The sequence below is a fragment of the Saccoglossus kowalevskii genome, chromosome 5 (assembly GCF_978046115.1).
Source record: "Saccoglossus kowalevskii chromosome 5, keSacKowa6.1, whole genome shotgun sequence".
NCBI lineage: Eukaryota > Metazoa > Hemichordata > Enteropneusta > Harrimaniidae > Saccoglossus > Saccoglossus kowalevskii.
In genome coordinates, this window is record NC_140645.1 from 12,383,917 (window position 1) to 12,402,429 (window position 18,513).

Consider the following 18,513-nt stretch of genomic DNA (forward strand, 5'->3'; position numbering starts at 1 on the left):
AGAACAATAAATACCTCTAACTCACAATAAAGAGTTGTATTCTGAAGATTTGAGATAACAACTACTACTGATGACCAATCAGGAAGAGCAAGAAGTAAGACAACCAGAGCAACAAGCAGAATCAGAAACTGTTTGCAATACACCAAGCAAACTGAAATCTGAACCACCATTTATTATACCACAGAGGGACAGACGCAGACCAGCTTACTTGAATGATTACGAGTGAAATCTTAACTGAATATTGTGACTCTTAATCGATTATGTTTGAACTCTTAACTGATATGTTATTGTTAACCATATGCTAATTAGAAGAAGAGGAAATTAACGCGAAAGAGATTATCGCTCAAATGGGTTAATTTATGTTACTTTATATACATATTGCTATCGTTATATAATATCGAGAATATCGTTTAATATCATTTATGGAAATATCACAAACTCTTGAGCATATGAAATAGATTAGGCAAACGATTGTCAGGCTGTGGGGGGGGTTATCGTCTGTATTATCGTTTTACTATGTCACCGAAATATAACTTCTATTTAAAGATGGAATTTATTTGAAGCTTGTGAAATCAAACAGCTCACATGAAGAAGCCTTACTCACTTGCTAACTTGGAGCACTACGCAATGGCATAATAGTTCATCATTTGATTAGGAGCTAGACCAATGCGAGAATGAATCAAATAACAAAATGGCCGAATGGCGTATCAGTATATTCTATAAAGAGAATAGAAATCAATAGGTTTGGGCGATTTTGCAAGATATACTGAATTATTTTATAATAGAGAGTCGTTTAAGTCAGCCAGCCATCCATCTATAAATGATACCAAGCAACCCAGTATATTGGTTACTAAACTACAGAGTACCGTTAAAATTGCAGTGATTTACATCAGCTAAAATTTCAGGAATGTACCACTCAAATATTGTGATGGCACAAATACGATATTCACCATATCATCAATAATGGGCTATCATAAATTGGTATGTTGCAATATTGAATATATACAGTGGAGTAACGTCGTATTTTGTTGTAGGAATCGCTAGTAACATATACTACATTCACAATTTTAACTCAATTAGTTAAAACACTTATAAGAAACAAATAATAAAACTCATTTTATTTTTTACTTGAAATGATGACCAACTCACATGATTAGTTCAAATTATTGTTCTGCTGTTTGAAGTAGTTCAGTAAACAGAACTAAAAGTAATACTTACATAGATACTTAATACCAAATCAAAAAAATATCAGAGCACCTAGTTGTTGAAATTTTGTTATACAGTTTTTTTCACATGAAAAGCTGAACAAATTAAAAATGTTATTTTTACCGAATTACAAATTAGTTGCTTCTGTGTTTTAGAATATGCTTCAGATGCTGAAATTCAGGCAACTCTCGTAAGGTAGCTTCTTGAGAACTACTCAACATCAACACGACCTGCCTTGGACTATATTATAGTGTATTATAAAACACCTAATAATATATAATAATACTGAGGTGGGATTTAACTACATTCACAAGTATAGTCATCACTGTATACAAAATTGATAATATTAGGAGGGAGACAAAATGATAAGCAGCATATTTATACATGCGATGCATTGACAACATAATTGTATTGTTTTAGTCTTGTAACATGTGCATTTACACGAAATTAAATGTAATCCTCTTTAGGGCGTAGGTTTTCCATCTATGTTTATGATATTTATATATTCTGCCGTAATCGCTCTACGTCAGCCCGGTATGCTCTCTTGTTATTCACTTTTTACCATAATTCAAAGACAGTCAACATTGGAAATGTTGTACTCCTTTTTCATTCTATTACTCCTGAGTTCGTGTTTGCCGGTTGGTAAGTCAGTTCCATTTCTTGATTCACATTGTATGAAACGTGTTTATGTACTTCCGCTGTAGAAGAGGAATTATCAGTGAAGCCTAATTCTGTGTAATCATGTTTTTCATCATTGTCAAGCATTAGTGTTAGATAATAGATCATGTCCATATTATTGTCAATAGTATGTTAACATTTCCAATAATGTATATCGTTAGTATTCAGCAAACATATGCTAAAAACAGAATTACATGCACGGGGCAATCACATGATGTCGATCACTTTACAGACGTTTAGTATTGTAAAAACAGACAATAGAAACAATATTTTGCATCATTTGAATTAAATGTGTGTTTTGTTTTTGGTGAGCTTGACCAGAAACATTTTAAATGAGCTTTGGCCAACTAGATTTAACTCGATTTGGTTGATAGCTACACATAAGTATATTAGCGCTTCCTGATATCGCAAACGTGCATTACATCCTGTAGAGAGCCGTGGGAGATAGCCTAGTTGTGGTGGGATTCGATTACATTCACCTGTATAGTCAGCCCTGTTTGAAAATTGCTAATATTAAGCGACAGGCAAAATGATAAACAACATGGGTTACTTAATGTAGCATATGGGTATGGAATGCATTGGAGTTAAACAAGGTTGCTAAAGGAAGATTACGGTAGCGAGAGGGGAAAAACAAGAAAAAAAACATGTTTCAAAAAAATCAGGATTATGAAACATTTCACTGTGTACTTTCTTTATATTTGGTCCAAATCTAGATGTGAGTAAACATGTCCTCCATTCATTTACATATCATGTTGAGTGACAGACTGAAGTCAAAAGATTTAATTTGGATACTGATTTGTTGACCTTCCAGCTTTATTATATCCTGTGTAATCTGTAAATAGTGTATTTTAGGCGATCGAAGAACAGATAGATATTACGCTATAGTATTTTAAGCTTTTCTCTGTGTTTTTAATAACATAATATGTCATGAGAAGGAGTTCTAAAATGAAAAAAATGTTCGACGCCGTTAAACGACATCTAAATGAAAGTGGCCTGGGCTCATATTATAGTCAGCCCGCAGAGTGGTTTGATGACGGGCAACACAAGTTCTGCACAAAACCATCCTGAGTGATTGTCACGGTGACACCGATAGTTCAGTACAACGAGATGGAAATTCTAGATACAGACGCTGGTTTATAGCAGAATTATGTCTGTAAATAACATTGGCAGTGGTATATTGATGTGTCGTTACTGTAAAGAAGGGATTTGTTTTGGATGAAAACACGAACATCAGCCACGCCCGGGGAGTCATCTTTACAATAAGTGCATGAATCAAAAATGCAACCCCGTGACTGGCATTTTTCCGGCGTCAAAAAATGGGCATTCTTTTGATGTCAACCGTAAGTTGGTGATCGCAGTTTGTGCATTGGAAAGGGTCTTTAAAGCTATTCCGCTCGTGGTTTTCTATGAGCATGGCCAAGGCTACATTTTGTTTTCCATCGGGAGGAAAAAGTTAAAGTATCCATCTTTGCGATCGAATCGACTCAACCTTTAAAAGGACATGTTTACTTTCACAAACCACTCATGAATAATCAATGACATCATGAATAATCAATATCAGTCAAATGCCCGCAGATGCGTCCAGTCGGGATTTCCTTAGCGGTTAGGTTAGTTTTCGCGATCACGCTGAAAGGACTGAAAGAACAATTAATTATCTTTTTTTAAAAGAAAAAAGAAGTCGCGACTTTGCCAGTCTATGTCCCGCCCTGTGTTTAGAGAGTCGATTGTAATGTTGACGCTGTTCAACATAACAAAGGAACTTGAATAAATTAAATGCGCGGTACGACATCTTGTTCACATTCGATGAAACTGCTAAGTTCTGTTTTTAAAAAAAACAACCACAGTCCATGTATCCTCGGTCTGAAAACTGTCATTGTATTAGGTGTGAATTGGCGTCTTTCCCTGGCAAAGGCGCGTTGCGGATATGCGCAAAGCATTGCCACGTGATTAGTACGCACACGATCACTATTTTTGACATCGTCATTGCTATGTGTGTGTTTTACAACTTAGTTGTTTTTTCCAGAATTCGAGCTTTTTCACATATTTTTTTAATCAGGATATCTGTATAAGTCATATTTTAGCTGGCGAGTAGTTTTTTTGTTTTATCTATTTAACTAGCAGCGAAACATTTTCGCAACAAATTTTCATACCTTTACCGAGGAATTTGTCGTGTTTGACTTTGGGAGTAATTAAAAAGAACTTTATTTTATTTACCCTTCTTTGCGGCGCGAAAACATATATTTGTCTTCGATTTTGACATTTTATGATCAAATATACTATTAAAAATTGGGGGGGCTGATTTGTTATTTGTCACACTTTACTTTATTAATGTTAAATTGGCGGATTTTTATAGATGCTCTTTTCTATCGTAAATGCAAATGGCGACGTTTTCAAATGGCAATGTATGCTATTCAGTGTATTTATATACAAAACTTGAAGTATTGTTTTATACTGGCGTATCGAATAAAGTGATAAGTTTTTCTATAGTTGAATTGTTATGAGCCACCAAGAATCAGAAATATCACAGGTTTTACGATGACCACGTTAACCTGAACGACGCTATTTTGACAAGATTTGTTCAGCGATGTCAGCATGTTGACAAGCGCCGTTCAACGGACTATATCTCCAGGACTATGAGACTCATACAACTTCTGAGACGTAGTTTCAAAGATCATTCATTATCTTATAAAGCAACAGTGTTACAGCGGGTTTGGCTCAACTGCAATATGGAAACGATAGCGTTTACTCCTTATAGGGACATTGACTACACTAAACTGATAATAATGTGACCCAACAAATAATTCTAGTATACTAAAAAGTATTTCAGACATTACCAGGTCGGTTAACATTTCATAGTAAAGACGGACATATATTTTTGCATAATATGTTGTCTGATGAGCAAACGCCTACATCAAGGATGATGTCTTTCGAGCTCACGTGTCCAGATGGTTTAGATGTTTCTCAGTATGGGATTGACTGCCATAATTGTAGTTACAGTACTAGTAACTAGCAACAGACACCAATATGCACTAATAGCAGGGTTTGAGAATAAGCTACATAATATAATTGCTAAATAACATTTTAGATATGTTATAGTAAGTTGGTGTTTTCTATTTGCTCAGTAATCTGATAGCGTATGCATATGCATTTCTAGTGAATGTGCGAGCGTGGGTGCGTTGAATTTCTCTGAAACCCACTGTGGGTATATTGGTTTGCACAAGCCAGAGTAAAGCAAGTGGGTGGTAGATGTAGCTTGACTTTAGTTGGACCATTGTTTTAATAATATTTAATAGATAAGGCAAACGAGTGTCAGGCCGTGGTGGGATGATTTGTCATCAATATTTAAGTTAAACTGTGCCACCGAAATATAACTGCTATTTAAAGATGGAACTCATTTGAAGCTTGTGAAATCAAACAGCTTACATGAAGAAGCCTTACTCACTTGAAGCACTACACAATAGCATATGAGTTTGTCATTCGGTTAGGAACTAGACCAATGAGGGAATGAATCATATAACAAAATGGTCGAATATTTTCAAAACAATAACTAGCCTATCAATATTTTCTATAGAGAGAATAGAAATCAATGGGTTTGGTCTATTTTGCGAGATATACTGAATTATTTTATAATAGAGAGTCGTTTAAGTCAGCCAGCCATCTATCTATAAATGCTACCAAGCAACTCAGAATATTGGTTAGTAAACTACATAGTGCTGCTAAAATTGCAGTGATTTACATCAGCTTACAGTTCAGGAATGTACCACTTAAATATTATGATGGCACAAATTCGGCATTCACCATATCATCACTAATGGTCTGCCAATAATTGGTGTTTCAGTTTTGAATATATACAGTGAAGTAGCATTGTACGTTAGTAACATATACTACATGCACGATTTTTACTCACTTAAAGCACTTATAATAATACTCATTTAGTAGTTTAGTAAAGAAAACTTTGCACAAAATCTCAAATTCGAAAAATATCTACTGATTATCTACTACTGATTGAAATTTTGTTATACAGTGTTTTTAACATCTAAACGAATTATAATGTGTGGTGTATAGTTACGTTATTTTTACCGAATTACAAATTAGTTGCTTCTGTGTTTTAGGATATGCTTCAGATGCTGAAATTCAGGCAACTCTCGTAAGGAAGCTTCTTGAAAACTACTCAACGTCAACACGACCTGCCTTGAACTCCTCTATACCTACACTTGTAACTCATCGAATTACTCCTATACAGATTCTCGATATTGTAAGCAATTTCTCTTAGTTTTTACAATACAATGTTTTTATGACAGGGCAATTATGTTACGTAAATGGGTATCATTTACACATCCAGTTATTACAAAAGTTTTACGAACGCCCACACACAAAGTGGTATTCGTCATTAATGATACATCATGAATACGTTATTTCTAGTTGGATGAATTTGTCTACTTGGAAATAACTATTCCATTATTTTCTAATGTGAAAATAATAATGTTAAAATGCATTGATGGCTGCAACAGAAAATGTTAATATATATATATATATATATATATATATATATATATATATATATATATATATATATATATATATATATATACTACATTTTTTATAATTAAACTGAAGATGATTAAATCACATGTTTGTCAATGACTGTTCAATCACCACAAGTTCACCAATTCTAATCCGAGAATCAATTCACTTAAAAGTGACAATTGAGTAGAATTCTTCATTTTATTAACAATTTGTTGTATTGCATTTTTAGGATGAACAAAACCAGCTGTTCACACTAAAAGTTTGGATAGGCCTGGTGAGTTCTTATTCAATGTTATGTACATAGGAATACAACACATACCTTAAATCTATTGTTAACATGGAAAGTCGACTCTGATAACAATTGTAAATATTTGACCTTCTTATGCATTACTTGTGATTCTGTGTGACTTATATCAACGCTGTATTTTGGACAGTATGCGTGATGGAGGGAGTAAATAGAGCACAATTTGTGTATGAAACACTCTTGTGTATGTCTCGCACTCTACAATCACGACGACCTTATGATTCGATGGGTCATTGTTAATCCAGATGTAGGAATAGGTGTGTTTCTTAGGCCCTCGCATGAGGCATGTAGGTTGACAGATTAAACTATAATCAGAAGTAGGATAAGTATGAATTAATAACCATAATAATAAAATTCATAATATTATAGATGTTTTTATAAGTGTGATGTTCTTTACCGATTTCCATTCATCACGTAACCATTTCTTTTTGTTATGCGTTTACATTACCTTGTGGTGCTGCCAATCACGACTGAGGAACGTTTTTATTGAGCAATTTAATTTCAGAGGTGGACTGACGAATTACTGCGCTGGAATGAATCAGACTATGCAGGAGTTGCTAGTGTCAGCGTCTCAAGTAATGATATATGGCAACCGGATATCACCTTATATGGAAGGTGGGTGGCTATACATGTATTACAAACTAGAGACTATTCTATACTGTGACGTCAAATTTAACGAAAGCCATCCATATCAAAATATGTTAATAAACATGAAACATTCCACACACACAGCTATCTTCAAACAAGCAATCACAATTTTCGGTAAACATCCACAAAACAATGTATTAAAATCGCTGGTTGCCCATTGGACAATATAAGCCCTGCTATCTGTAAGCTACAGTCACTGATTGATCCCCATGTTCAATCGATCCCGGAAATAACGTCTTCTACAGTCAATTTTCAAAGTTATGTTCGACTAATGATTGCCACACCTCGACCACCATCCAAACAGGCGGCACGCCACGATTTTTCATTGCGCTGTATTTCACAAGGTCACCAACAAAAATAATTGCTCACGTATGTGTCTCCGTGTGACAGGTTTCAAACGTCATTCTCGGATTTTTATTCAGTAACGTGAATTAATCAGTGAATTGTATTAATTTATTTATGAGGATTTATTTGAGTTAAAGCTATCAGCTTCTCACATCTATAGATAGTTAGTCACATCTGCATCAAGGACATGCTGTAACATAAACAGTTCATAGACATATCGAATAGTACTCCATCAGTTACGTAAACCAGTATGGAAGAAAGTAACTGGTCGTGACTGTTATTCAGTTTTCACTTGTTCATTCCAGTGTTGACAAAGAATTCGAAAGACACTTATCAACAGATGCTCAAGTCAGCTCCGATGGAAGTGTGCTTGCTCTGCAACCTATGGTTTTCAAAGCATCCTGTCGGATAGACGCCACATATTTTCCCTTTGATGAGCAGAAGTGCATCCTGAAATTTGGATCATGGAGTTACGATGGTTCATTGATAGACTTGGAAATTAACCCATCTTCTGGGTCGCTGAGTAACTACATACCAAATGGTGAATGGAGCCTCATAGGACTGCCAATCATAAAGCACGTGCTGTACTATGCATGCTGCCCAGAACCTTACCCTGATATTACGTACACATTTGTCATACGACGAAGGTCCCTGTTTTACATATATACGCTGCTTATGCCAGTCATGCTGATGTTCATTTTGATTCTAGTTGGTTTCTACTTGCCAACAGAATGTGGCGAGAGAATGACTCTGTTTGTCACTAGTATGCTGTCATTGTTTGTTTTCCTGTCTCTAGCGAGTCAATATCTACCACCTACCTCAGACTCAACACCATATATACGTAAGTAATGTAATATTTATATAATCACAGGTTCATCAATCACACGTTTAGAAAAAGCATTCTCTATAACTCGGCTTGTTACTATAGCAAAGTGTAAATTTCAGTTGTACACAAATCAGTCATGCGTCATTCACTCGCATATCAATCGTACACATTCTACACATGACGATATAGTTCTGACCGTAATGTAACCATATCTGACATTGATAAGAACCACACGTAGTATGCCGCCATTGTGAATACGTGAATACGTATTCAACTAGTTAGTATTTCTTTCATCGGCATGTTTTGATACATACTATAGACTCCAACTTGATTCGAAAATACTTTAGGTTGTATACTTGATTGAGAAATTAATAATAATTATATAATAATAATAATCATAATAATAATAAGGGGACTTCATTGGATTAACTTTTAATATAGTTGAATAAACTTTTAATATAGTTAAATTAACTTTTAATATAGTTGCGATATGAACTCGATTAAAACGCGTTCCTATATAGGGTTGCGTTTTAATTGGAGTTTAATTAAACTCAATTACAATGCAATACAATGGAGAATTGCATTTTAATTAAGTTTAATTAAACAAGAGTTGAATATCCCGTGACTGAACATAGAAATGTTTGCGAAGCTTAGGTTTAGTTTCGGGGTAAGGTATGGTACAATTATATTAATATTAATATAACGTGAACCATACCTTCCCCCGATACTAAACCTAAGCTACGCAAAACTTATTAATAATCGAATTAACTATTAATATAAATTATGTTTTCCGAGGACTATGAAAAAGGTCCTCGGAAAGTGTGTATGTCCTCGGAAGTTGCTATATATCTGTATTTTTGTCCTCGGAACATATAGCAATGCAAGTACACACACACACACACACACACACACACACACCCACACACAAACATACACACACCATTCCACTCATTAACATACATACACTCATTGAAGCATTGTGTGAAATGTTGGAAAACTACATCATAGTGTGTGGGAATATCATGGTCAGTTGTTATATTCAGAAATGATAGATGTATATTCATGTTTGTCTATATCGGGCAATAATGGTAGTAATTGATTTTATGTATTTTTTCTTGACTAAACAGAAATATACCTGATGTCTACCATCGGACTTGTTGCACTCTCGTCGATCCTGACGGGTTTTAGCATCAATTTACACTATCTGGCGAGCGACTGTTCACCAGTTCCTGGGTGGATGCGAATCTGTGTGTTTAAGTACATTGCCGCTATAGTTTTGCTCCAAAATAAAACAAAACCGTTTTTGAAAGCGACAGAAAACTCAAAACACACCGAAGGCGATGATGATATACATATACCACTGGTCGGTGAAGGAAGTGGAGACATGAGTGCTATAGATATAAAAGCACCTAGTTATATCACAAGTTTGCCTGAAAGTGTACAAGAATGGCGAATGGTTGCTGTCGTGGTCGACAGATTATTTATGGTTTTGTATCTGATACTATTTGTTAGTATCACGGCAGGAATATTTATGTTCCTAGAAAACAGACATGGTCATTTTTCTACCCACTGAATTTCTAGACTTTTTAAATTATTTCTGATACCTAATAATATAACCAGGCCATACTGATATTATTTTGACGTATTATGATTAACACCGAAACAATGGACATTCTATAAAGAATAGCATAATATCCATTATTATATATCTGTCACCGTAACGCCATAGGTTACAGCGTGCCGTAATTTTGCGGTATTTTACGGGGTATTTTCATCCTATCATATAAGGAAATGCGAATTCCAATTATGGAATTATTACGCGCGTAAGCGTCCTCTAATAATAAAAACAAACATAGTTGCCACCAGAATTTAACCGGACTCCATACAAAGACGTTCGCTGATTCTGTTCTAAACTTTTTAGATTTTAGCTTTCCCGTGATGTATCCTTGGTAGGAAAAGATGTATAATAATAAGGTTATTACGAAGATACCTCAAAGTATGCATGTCACACGCAATGACAATGCACTCAGACAGTACGCTGTCGCATCGACCTCGGCTTTGAGGTATCTTCGTAATAACCTCATATTATTATATATCCATTATCTGACACCAGTAACAATATAATTTAGCCATTCGTAAAACTCAAGCGCGTTCGGATGTCTTCTTTATTTGGAAGTTGTGCGTCACGTTTACGTCACATTAAACCAAATTCCTTCGTGAACTTCAGACACAGAGACGCTATCAGTGCGAGATGCAATTAGAATCCGGACACTGGGAAATAAACGTTCGCACAGCGCGAAATTGTCTTCGTTATTTATCTTAAAATTAATACCACGAGTAGGGAAAAGGTGTATATTACTAGTATTATGGTTAACACGAGAATGCCACAAACTATGCACTTTTTGCAATATTCTCGTAAAAACTACTAATATAGCTTGAGAAAGGAACGCTCCTATGTTTTAATTGCACTTAATTCGATTGCTAAAACTAAAGGTCAGTTTCCTTAAATTGCTCATCCAAATTCACGTTAAATGATGGTCTAGAGGTGATGTATGACTGGGTTGTAGTATTAGGTGTAACAAATGTAGTTTTATAGACTTGTCTTATACAACCAAGATGTACTATTCAGTTAAAAACAATGAAGGGTGTCAAATTCATATCCTAAAGAAACCCAATGTCTAGTATTACACAAGGAAATACTATGACTTATATATAAATAAGCACAGGGTGACTTTAGTAAACAAAAACCTTCAATTGATGCAGTTACAGCATGTGATAATTACCTCACATCATGCTCTTAAGGCAGAGTCTGCCTAATATTTACAATTTAAAATGCAACTGTCGGTATTGAACTAAGTTTAATATTGTTGACAGTTAATATAAATATATATATATAATTAGGTAATCAGCTTGACTGTGTGCAAACAAACTGCTAGTTGAACATATGACTCAATATATTATATTGGAGGAGATAGGATATCCCGTACTGTTCATACAAGTACATTCCGAAATGATGGAATGGGTAAATGAGCTCTGATCGCCTCTCCATGGTATAACCACCTGACTGATTGTTGTACTAATCTCACAATTCTGCTTGTAAGGGGAGTACTAGTGTAGTGTATGCTATTTGTTTTATTATCATTTCAATGTTGACTGAATTAATGAAAGGATAATATTCAATAGTTAATATTCTGTATGTCAGTTCTGTCTGCATGACCCAACCTAGCCCCAATAATAAGGTAAATCACGCAGAGAAAAAGTACACGTGCAGTTGTGTAACTATGGTTGTGGGTATCCCAGGTACAAAGCATGTAGAACGTGAAAAAAAAACATCCAGTAAGGGTATCTCTAGCTGCTCTGCAATCCAGTGAGGAGAATGTCAGTCCGATCTCATAGAATACAACAATACATCACACTAAAATCTGTATTTTTAAACTCTTATTGTCACGTCAATATAGAGATCCCTAGTGGTAGGTATAAGATACACCAAATACCGCTAATCGAAAGGTGGGTCGTCTCTAATCACAGTAACATCACCATTTCCAACCATTAGCGTGAGCATCGTGGGAGTGGATACTGCATTATTCGAGAATAAATGAACATAAATAATGTCTGAGCTAATGGTTAAACGTCCTAAAAAGTCAGTACAAAGTATTGTATACCGACGAAAATGTCCAGGGGTAAAGCTCTATTTGCTGAACATTTATAATAATTGTTGCGCCTAATATGTGAATTAGTTGATCATTAGCCCCTCTCCTTACTGCAAAGGAAGGTATTTTAGTCTTGTATCGTGCCTAATGTATGTAGTCCATTCAAAGATAGCACTCGACTTGCAATGGCAGAAGGGCGGACGGCTATGTTTTCCGGCTGCGTGGGTTTCCTAAAATCAGAACCCATGGTATTGTTATTATTTCGTGTAAATGACGCTGATCAAAATGTTCAGAAATGATGCATATACTCCAAAAACTTTACAATTTAAATTAAAATTACTTAAAATTAATTTTATGTACAGTCAATTTGAATATTAATCATTACCTTAAGTTATCTTAACCACGAACAATTAGAACATAGGTTGGGCCCATAATCGCTCTAATTATCGGATATTATATGATTCCTGTAAGAATGTCCACTATTTCATTTGTAACAATAAAACGTCAAACTGAATAATATGGCTGGGTTATTTAGACAAAGTTATTGGTCACTTATAGAAGTTTAATTAGTCTTCATAGGATGTGTGTAAATTTAAAAATAGTTCAAATAAGAAGTTTACCATTCAAATTGATGGTGTGGCTGGAAGATTTTCTTGTTGTTTAAGAACTGCTAGGTTAGGTAATCAGTAATATAAAAATAATTCGATACAAACCCTTAGTTATTACTGCGGCCAGATTAAACGTACTACTAATTAAGTAAAATTGTTTATAAATTGACAATAAATTGTTTAAAAATGAATGTGTGTAATTATTATTATACATCTGTCACGTAACGCCATAGGTTACAGTAATTTTGCGGTATTTTCATCCTACCATATTAGGAAATTCGAATTCCAAATATTAAATGATTACGCGCGTAAGCGTCCTCTAATAATAAAAACAAACATGACTGCCATCAGGGTTGGTCCGGACTTCACACAGAGAAGTTCGCTGATTCTGTTCTAAACATTTTGGATTTCGGCATTCCCATGATGTATCATTGGAAGAAAAGATGTATAATAATAAAGTTATTACGAGGATACCGTAAAAGTATGCACGAAGACAGTATACTGTCGCATCGACCTTCGCTGCGCATCGGTCGATACTCCCGATGTACTGTCTTCGTGCATACTTTGAGGTATACTCGTAATAATCTCATAGTATTATATTCACCATTTATTTGTTACAATAATGTAATAAATTATGTATATAGACGAGAAGCGGCTGCATAACATTTTGCATGGTGCTGCCGCGACTTGGTTTTTTGAAAACATTATTTTTTGATAGTTATTAATTAATTAATGTAGTTAGATGACTTTATAGTTTGTTTTTCCAATCCTTTAAACGTTATAAGATCATCACTACATTATAATCAATCTTTCCTAAGAGATGTGAGTACTCTAGTCTAAAGCGAATGTATATTTGTTTGTCTGTATTGACATGACGAACGTTGTCAGTGCCGGCATCATTAATGCATTGTATAATGTTCTCTATTTAAATAAATGTATAATTGCATATGGTATGTCACATACACAGGCTAGATATTTCAGTATACTAGTATAAGTTTGAATTAAAATATGTTGTAAGAGTTATTTAAGGCACAAGTTTCAGCACAAGCCTGGGAGCAATACCACATAAAAAGAAATGAGAATAATTAAGTATGATCACAAAGGATGCGTGTATACGTGAGTTATACATGTTTATAGTCAGTGCACTTTTTTTCTGTTATAACTTCAGACTTTGCCTCGAGTGTTACACCCCCTCCCCTTTCCACTGTCGCAGGCAGTGAGTGTGGGGAGGGGCGTGGCGCATCGTGCCTTTGGAACTTCTTGTATTTAAACTTGAAACTTGTCAATTTTGCAGGAATTCTATTCATTTGTATTGGGTTGGGTTTCTCCAAAAATATTAATCTTTACCATCTGGATTTTCGTGTTTATTAACAGTTGACATTATATATAGCAAGAATGAACGCATTTGTGTGAGTGAGTGGCAACAGGTTGCATGCAATTTGTTATAGTCTTATTTCCTTGCTTATGCTGTAGAATTATTTGAAAAATTATTCAAAGTGTGGCAAGTGTACAAATTATGCCATAGCCAACCTATGAGTCTTTTGCCTTTATATCCAGCGTTGTATTTTTAGTACTGGTTGGAACATAGCTAGCCTGTGTGCAACTTGCCTATAGACCAAGTGTTGTAATTCTAGTTCCAGTTGTTTTATGGTCAACCTGTGTGTGCCTTATTTATGTTTTCATAGTCTCAATCAAAATTTAATCTAGTCTTGAACCCAGTACAAGTATGTTTATGGGATTGTTATGTTATTGAATGTATCCTGCAAAATGTATTATCACATGTGCTGCAAACCCATTGCAGTGTAATAATAGTGATTACAATACATGTTTACTGAAGTACAGATATTGTGATATTAAGCTTAGGTAGTAGTTGTATTACAAGTGCAATTTTGTAGTGTACCATCTAGGTATTATTGGCTGTTGCATTTTAGTTAGCTATGAGCTGAGTTTTGCTGTGCAGTTCTTTCATAGAACACTGTGTACTAATGTGTATAGCATTTCGCACTTTGTGTTTGATATTTTGCTTGATTAATTAAATTCTCGTACTAGTTTATAACTGCAATTATGTTGTCAGCCTATTGCTTTCTGTGCTGTCCTGTATCTGTATCATGTCACCATTATAACCATTAAGGTATTCCAGAATACCGATTCGTGACACAACGAACAGCCCCTGAAAATAAAAATTCCATCGTATACTCTTTTCAGTCGGGTCTCAGAGCTAGCTGGTACTACACCGAGGGCAGAGGGAAGAAACGAGAGAAGTGGCAAAAGCATTTTAGATGACATTATAATTTATGGTAAAAACAACAGTTGCACAACTATGAACTTGATAATTGTCAGGCTTGTCTGACTAATATTGGCTTTATCAAAATAGTTTTGTGTGCTTTGACGACAACCGCACATAAGTATTTCTTGGTTATCACATTGCAGTCGTTCATTCATAAACCCATCATTGCTTGTGCTGTTATGATGAAAAAATAGAATTAGCAATCCAAAATGATCATATTCTGACATTCGTTATTTAATATTTTCAAATAACTTACCACGCATTGTTGATAAAAAACATATGAAAGAAACATATGTTAATCGTGATAGAGGAAATGGAATAATCTTCACTGTCACGTAGGTAATTTGGATGCCTTCAAAACAAAGACATTAATGAGAAAACGCCAAAATCTGCAATCAATTCTTTCTTCGACAGCACAATATTGTATTGTTGAAACCGAAGGCGATTACATACAGCTTGACACATTGCCATCTGGACAGTATTTAGTTGTTGTGGATGTTGAAATGACAATGTATAGCATTTTGTTAAGCGTAAAATAAACGAAAAAAATACGCCAAGTGATGGTTTGATACCACTACACCAAACATAACATGTCTGCACACCCGATGCACTGTAACATAATGATAATTGACCCTTTAAGTACTTAGTTATATGGGGGAACTGATGTGGTATAAGAGAGCATGTGCATAACAACGTCAATCTGTATTTGGTGATTATAATATCTGTGTGATCCCTACTCTCTCCCGGTCCGAATGCAGTATATTCGCGTGTAAATAATCAGTATCCAACCGTGAAAATGAAACATATTCAGAAAACTGATTTATTGCTCTAGTAGGTGGGCTCTAGTAAACATTTTATACAAATTCAATAAATATTCCATATAATCCCTTTGTTGCATTGTCAAATCATTGTGTAACCCAGTGGTCACGGTCTGAGTCTGCATACAATAAATGTGTTTGTCGATTGCGGTAATATATTATTTATCGATCACCACGTCAAAAGTCGTATACACCTGCCGAGTGATTAACCGTGAGAGTAGCAAATCAGCGACCGCCTTGCTGCATCGTGTGACTGGCCATAATCCCCCCCCCCCACCGCATACAGAAAAACAGCTGGTCTGAACGTGTTAGTGTTTCGTTACTGAGTTATTTTAAGTCGCCAAGTCGTAAAGAAGGTGTGGTCATGGCTTGTGGGTGGTGAGTATTAACATATGATCGAAATTGGTGAATGGTCTTTTGAAAGGGAAATTATATTGACCGTGCATAACATTTCAAATTCAAATAAATCAGCCAGTGCACAAGTAGCTAATTATAACACCACAGGATCTCGAGAAATTGTTCCTCTACGCTATCATAACACCCCTCTACCCCGTATAGTTTCCTACACATATTTTCCTAGTTAGAGCGGAACATGTACCATCACGTAGATGTAGCTCTACTCATATGAATCATTTAAAATATTCTCTATAATTAAATATTTAAATAAACAAATACATGCAGAAACATAATTTAATTCCTATCACCATTAAATTAATCAATCTAAAAAGTTCAGCTAAATCGAGCACGTACAATTAATGTTGGTCATCTATCATCAAATAACCTCAAAATAGAGATTATGAAAAATTAGCATATTAATCATTTCAGCGCCAAAGTAAACTTTTGTTTCTCTTCACAAAATAAAGTCCATAAATCTGTTGATATTGATTTAGAGAGTGTAGCTGTAAGTCAATTGGTTCTGTTTTCTGAAAATTTGATCAGTTACACCTGCGAAAGCAATGGAACACATATTAAAGATCAATGTAGGAACATATTGGTCAGAAACACGCATACATATAATATGCATGGAATCATAAACAAAGATATAAAGACGAACTCGCAAAGGCGACGCGTCAATGTAAGCACTCCCCGTTACGCCACAACGCACTGTACGAATAATGACAGCTTTAAATATCATCTGGTGAATACGGACTTACGCAATGCATAGATTGGTATGCGTATTTCCAATATTTGCCGTCACAAAAAATATGCAGAATATAGTCGAACTTCACTGCATGTAAATGAATATAACAGTTACATACCCTTATAACAAAATCATCATGTATTATAATAAGTTGCATACCCACCCATATCTTAACGTTGTCCAGCTTTTAACGATATCACCATCATCGTTTATCATCTCAGTTTCGGGTTTTAGAATATCTCCGTTAGGTGTTACCAGCAAACCACACAGTTTGCCATCATAAGCAGTACCAGTGATTTCAATTTTCAAGAGGTGAATTCGCAAAATCCAAACCAATTTGAATGTTGTATCATGTAGTTTGAAGACGACTACCACTTTATCGTTGCTCTGATAGACGAATATCTTATCATAATTAGATTCAGATTCGTCTCGCTGCAATGAATCAATAAGTCTCATCTTAATTTATACATGTTGATTTATTTTTAAACGAATCGATTCTCATGATAAAAAATGCGTCACCTAGTGACTAAGTAGGTAATTTTATGAAATAAGTCGTTCAAAGCGTTTATATTGTTTTGTTATTATTCACTGGTGAAGATAACATTATTAACAGCTTTTATGATATTCCAGATGACAAACGACGACAAATTGTCGATTTTAACGACAGTGTCTCCCTCCACCAATAAGGAGTGCAATGGTGTATTACTTACTGCATTCGAGTCAAGCATATCCACATACACGTATTCATCACTAACATTTACGTTAATTGCTATGACCCGGATCTTGAATGAACCATCCATGTCATTACGTAGTTCAAAATTAGCTGAGATTTGAAAGTCTGGTTCTGATTGATCGCAGTTTCCTACCAGAATATACCCACATGCGCTATGGGGCATGAAATGGTCCATGATGCTACCACCATCTGTGAACAAATAATAAATGTTAATTATTGTGTTAGTTCATTCAATTTAGAGTTTATCAATCAATAATAACATTCAGTCCGATAATATAAGTATCATACTTCAATAAGACATTTTTTCCTTTACTGTGAGAATCGAAATCGAACGTGAAACAGGAAAAACAAAGGCTATGTGTCTTAATGATATTAAAACATCGTGTGGTATTCGACAAACGCTTAAGTATCTCCGGGTAATTTTCATTACAGCAATGGAAAATGTCACTATAAAATCAATTGGATTTTGCCATACTTCCACTCATAGATTAAAGGCTTAGTCATTCTGTCATAATCAATAAAATAGTTCCAACTACAAGCACACCATGCCATGCCATGCTAGGCCGTGCCTATGAAGCCCCTCTCTGAACAATGGGTCAATGCATTATTGTGTTTCACGAAATGAAATGAATAAATACGACCAGGTCTAGGGTTCAAAACTTTTGGGCAACGATAACACGAGAGATCTCACACAAAACGCTAAGATATAATTCATTCTTCTGGATCTTATCATAATTTTACA

At 35.0% G+C, this 18,513-nt stretch overlaps 1 protein-coding gene and 1 long non-coding RNA gene across 2 annotated transcripts; one reads left to right on the forward strand and one right to left on the reverse strand.

Annotated features, from left to right (window-relative positions):
• Nucleotides 1–1,763: 1,763 nt before the first annotated feature.
• LOC100372019 (neuronal acetylcholine receptor subunit alpha-9-II-like) lies at nt 1,764–14,854 on the forward strand. Its single transcript, XM_085499129.1, has 6 exons — nt 1,764–1,848; nt 5,997–6,139; nt 6,641–6,685; nt 7,221–7,330; nt 8,014–8,549; nt 9,662–14,854. Exons 1-6 carry the CDS (start codon nt 1,797–1,799, stop codon nt 10,105–10,107), a joined length of 1,332 nt encoding a protein of 443 aa, XP_085355255.1. The 5' UTR covers nt 1,764–1,796; the 3' UTR covers nt 10,108–14,854.
• Nucleotides 14,855–16,573: 1,719 nt separating this feature from the next.
• LOC144350771 (uncharacterized) lies at nt 16,574–17,331 on the reverse strand. The gene is made up of 2 exons (XR_013420333.1): nt 17,202–17,331; nt 16,574–16,842 (listed from the first exon to the last, which is right to left on the reverse strand). It is a non-coding gene; the product is annotated as an uncharacterized LOC144350771 (long non-coding RNA).
• Nucleotides 17,332–18,513: the final 1,182 nt, after the last annotated feature.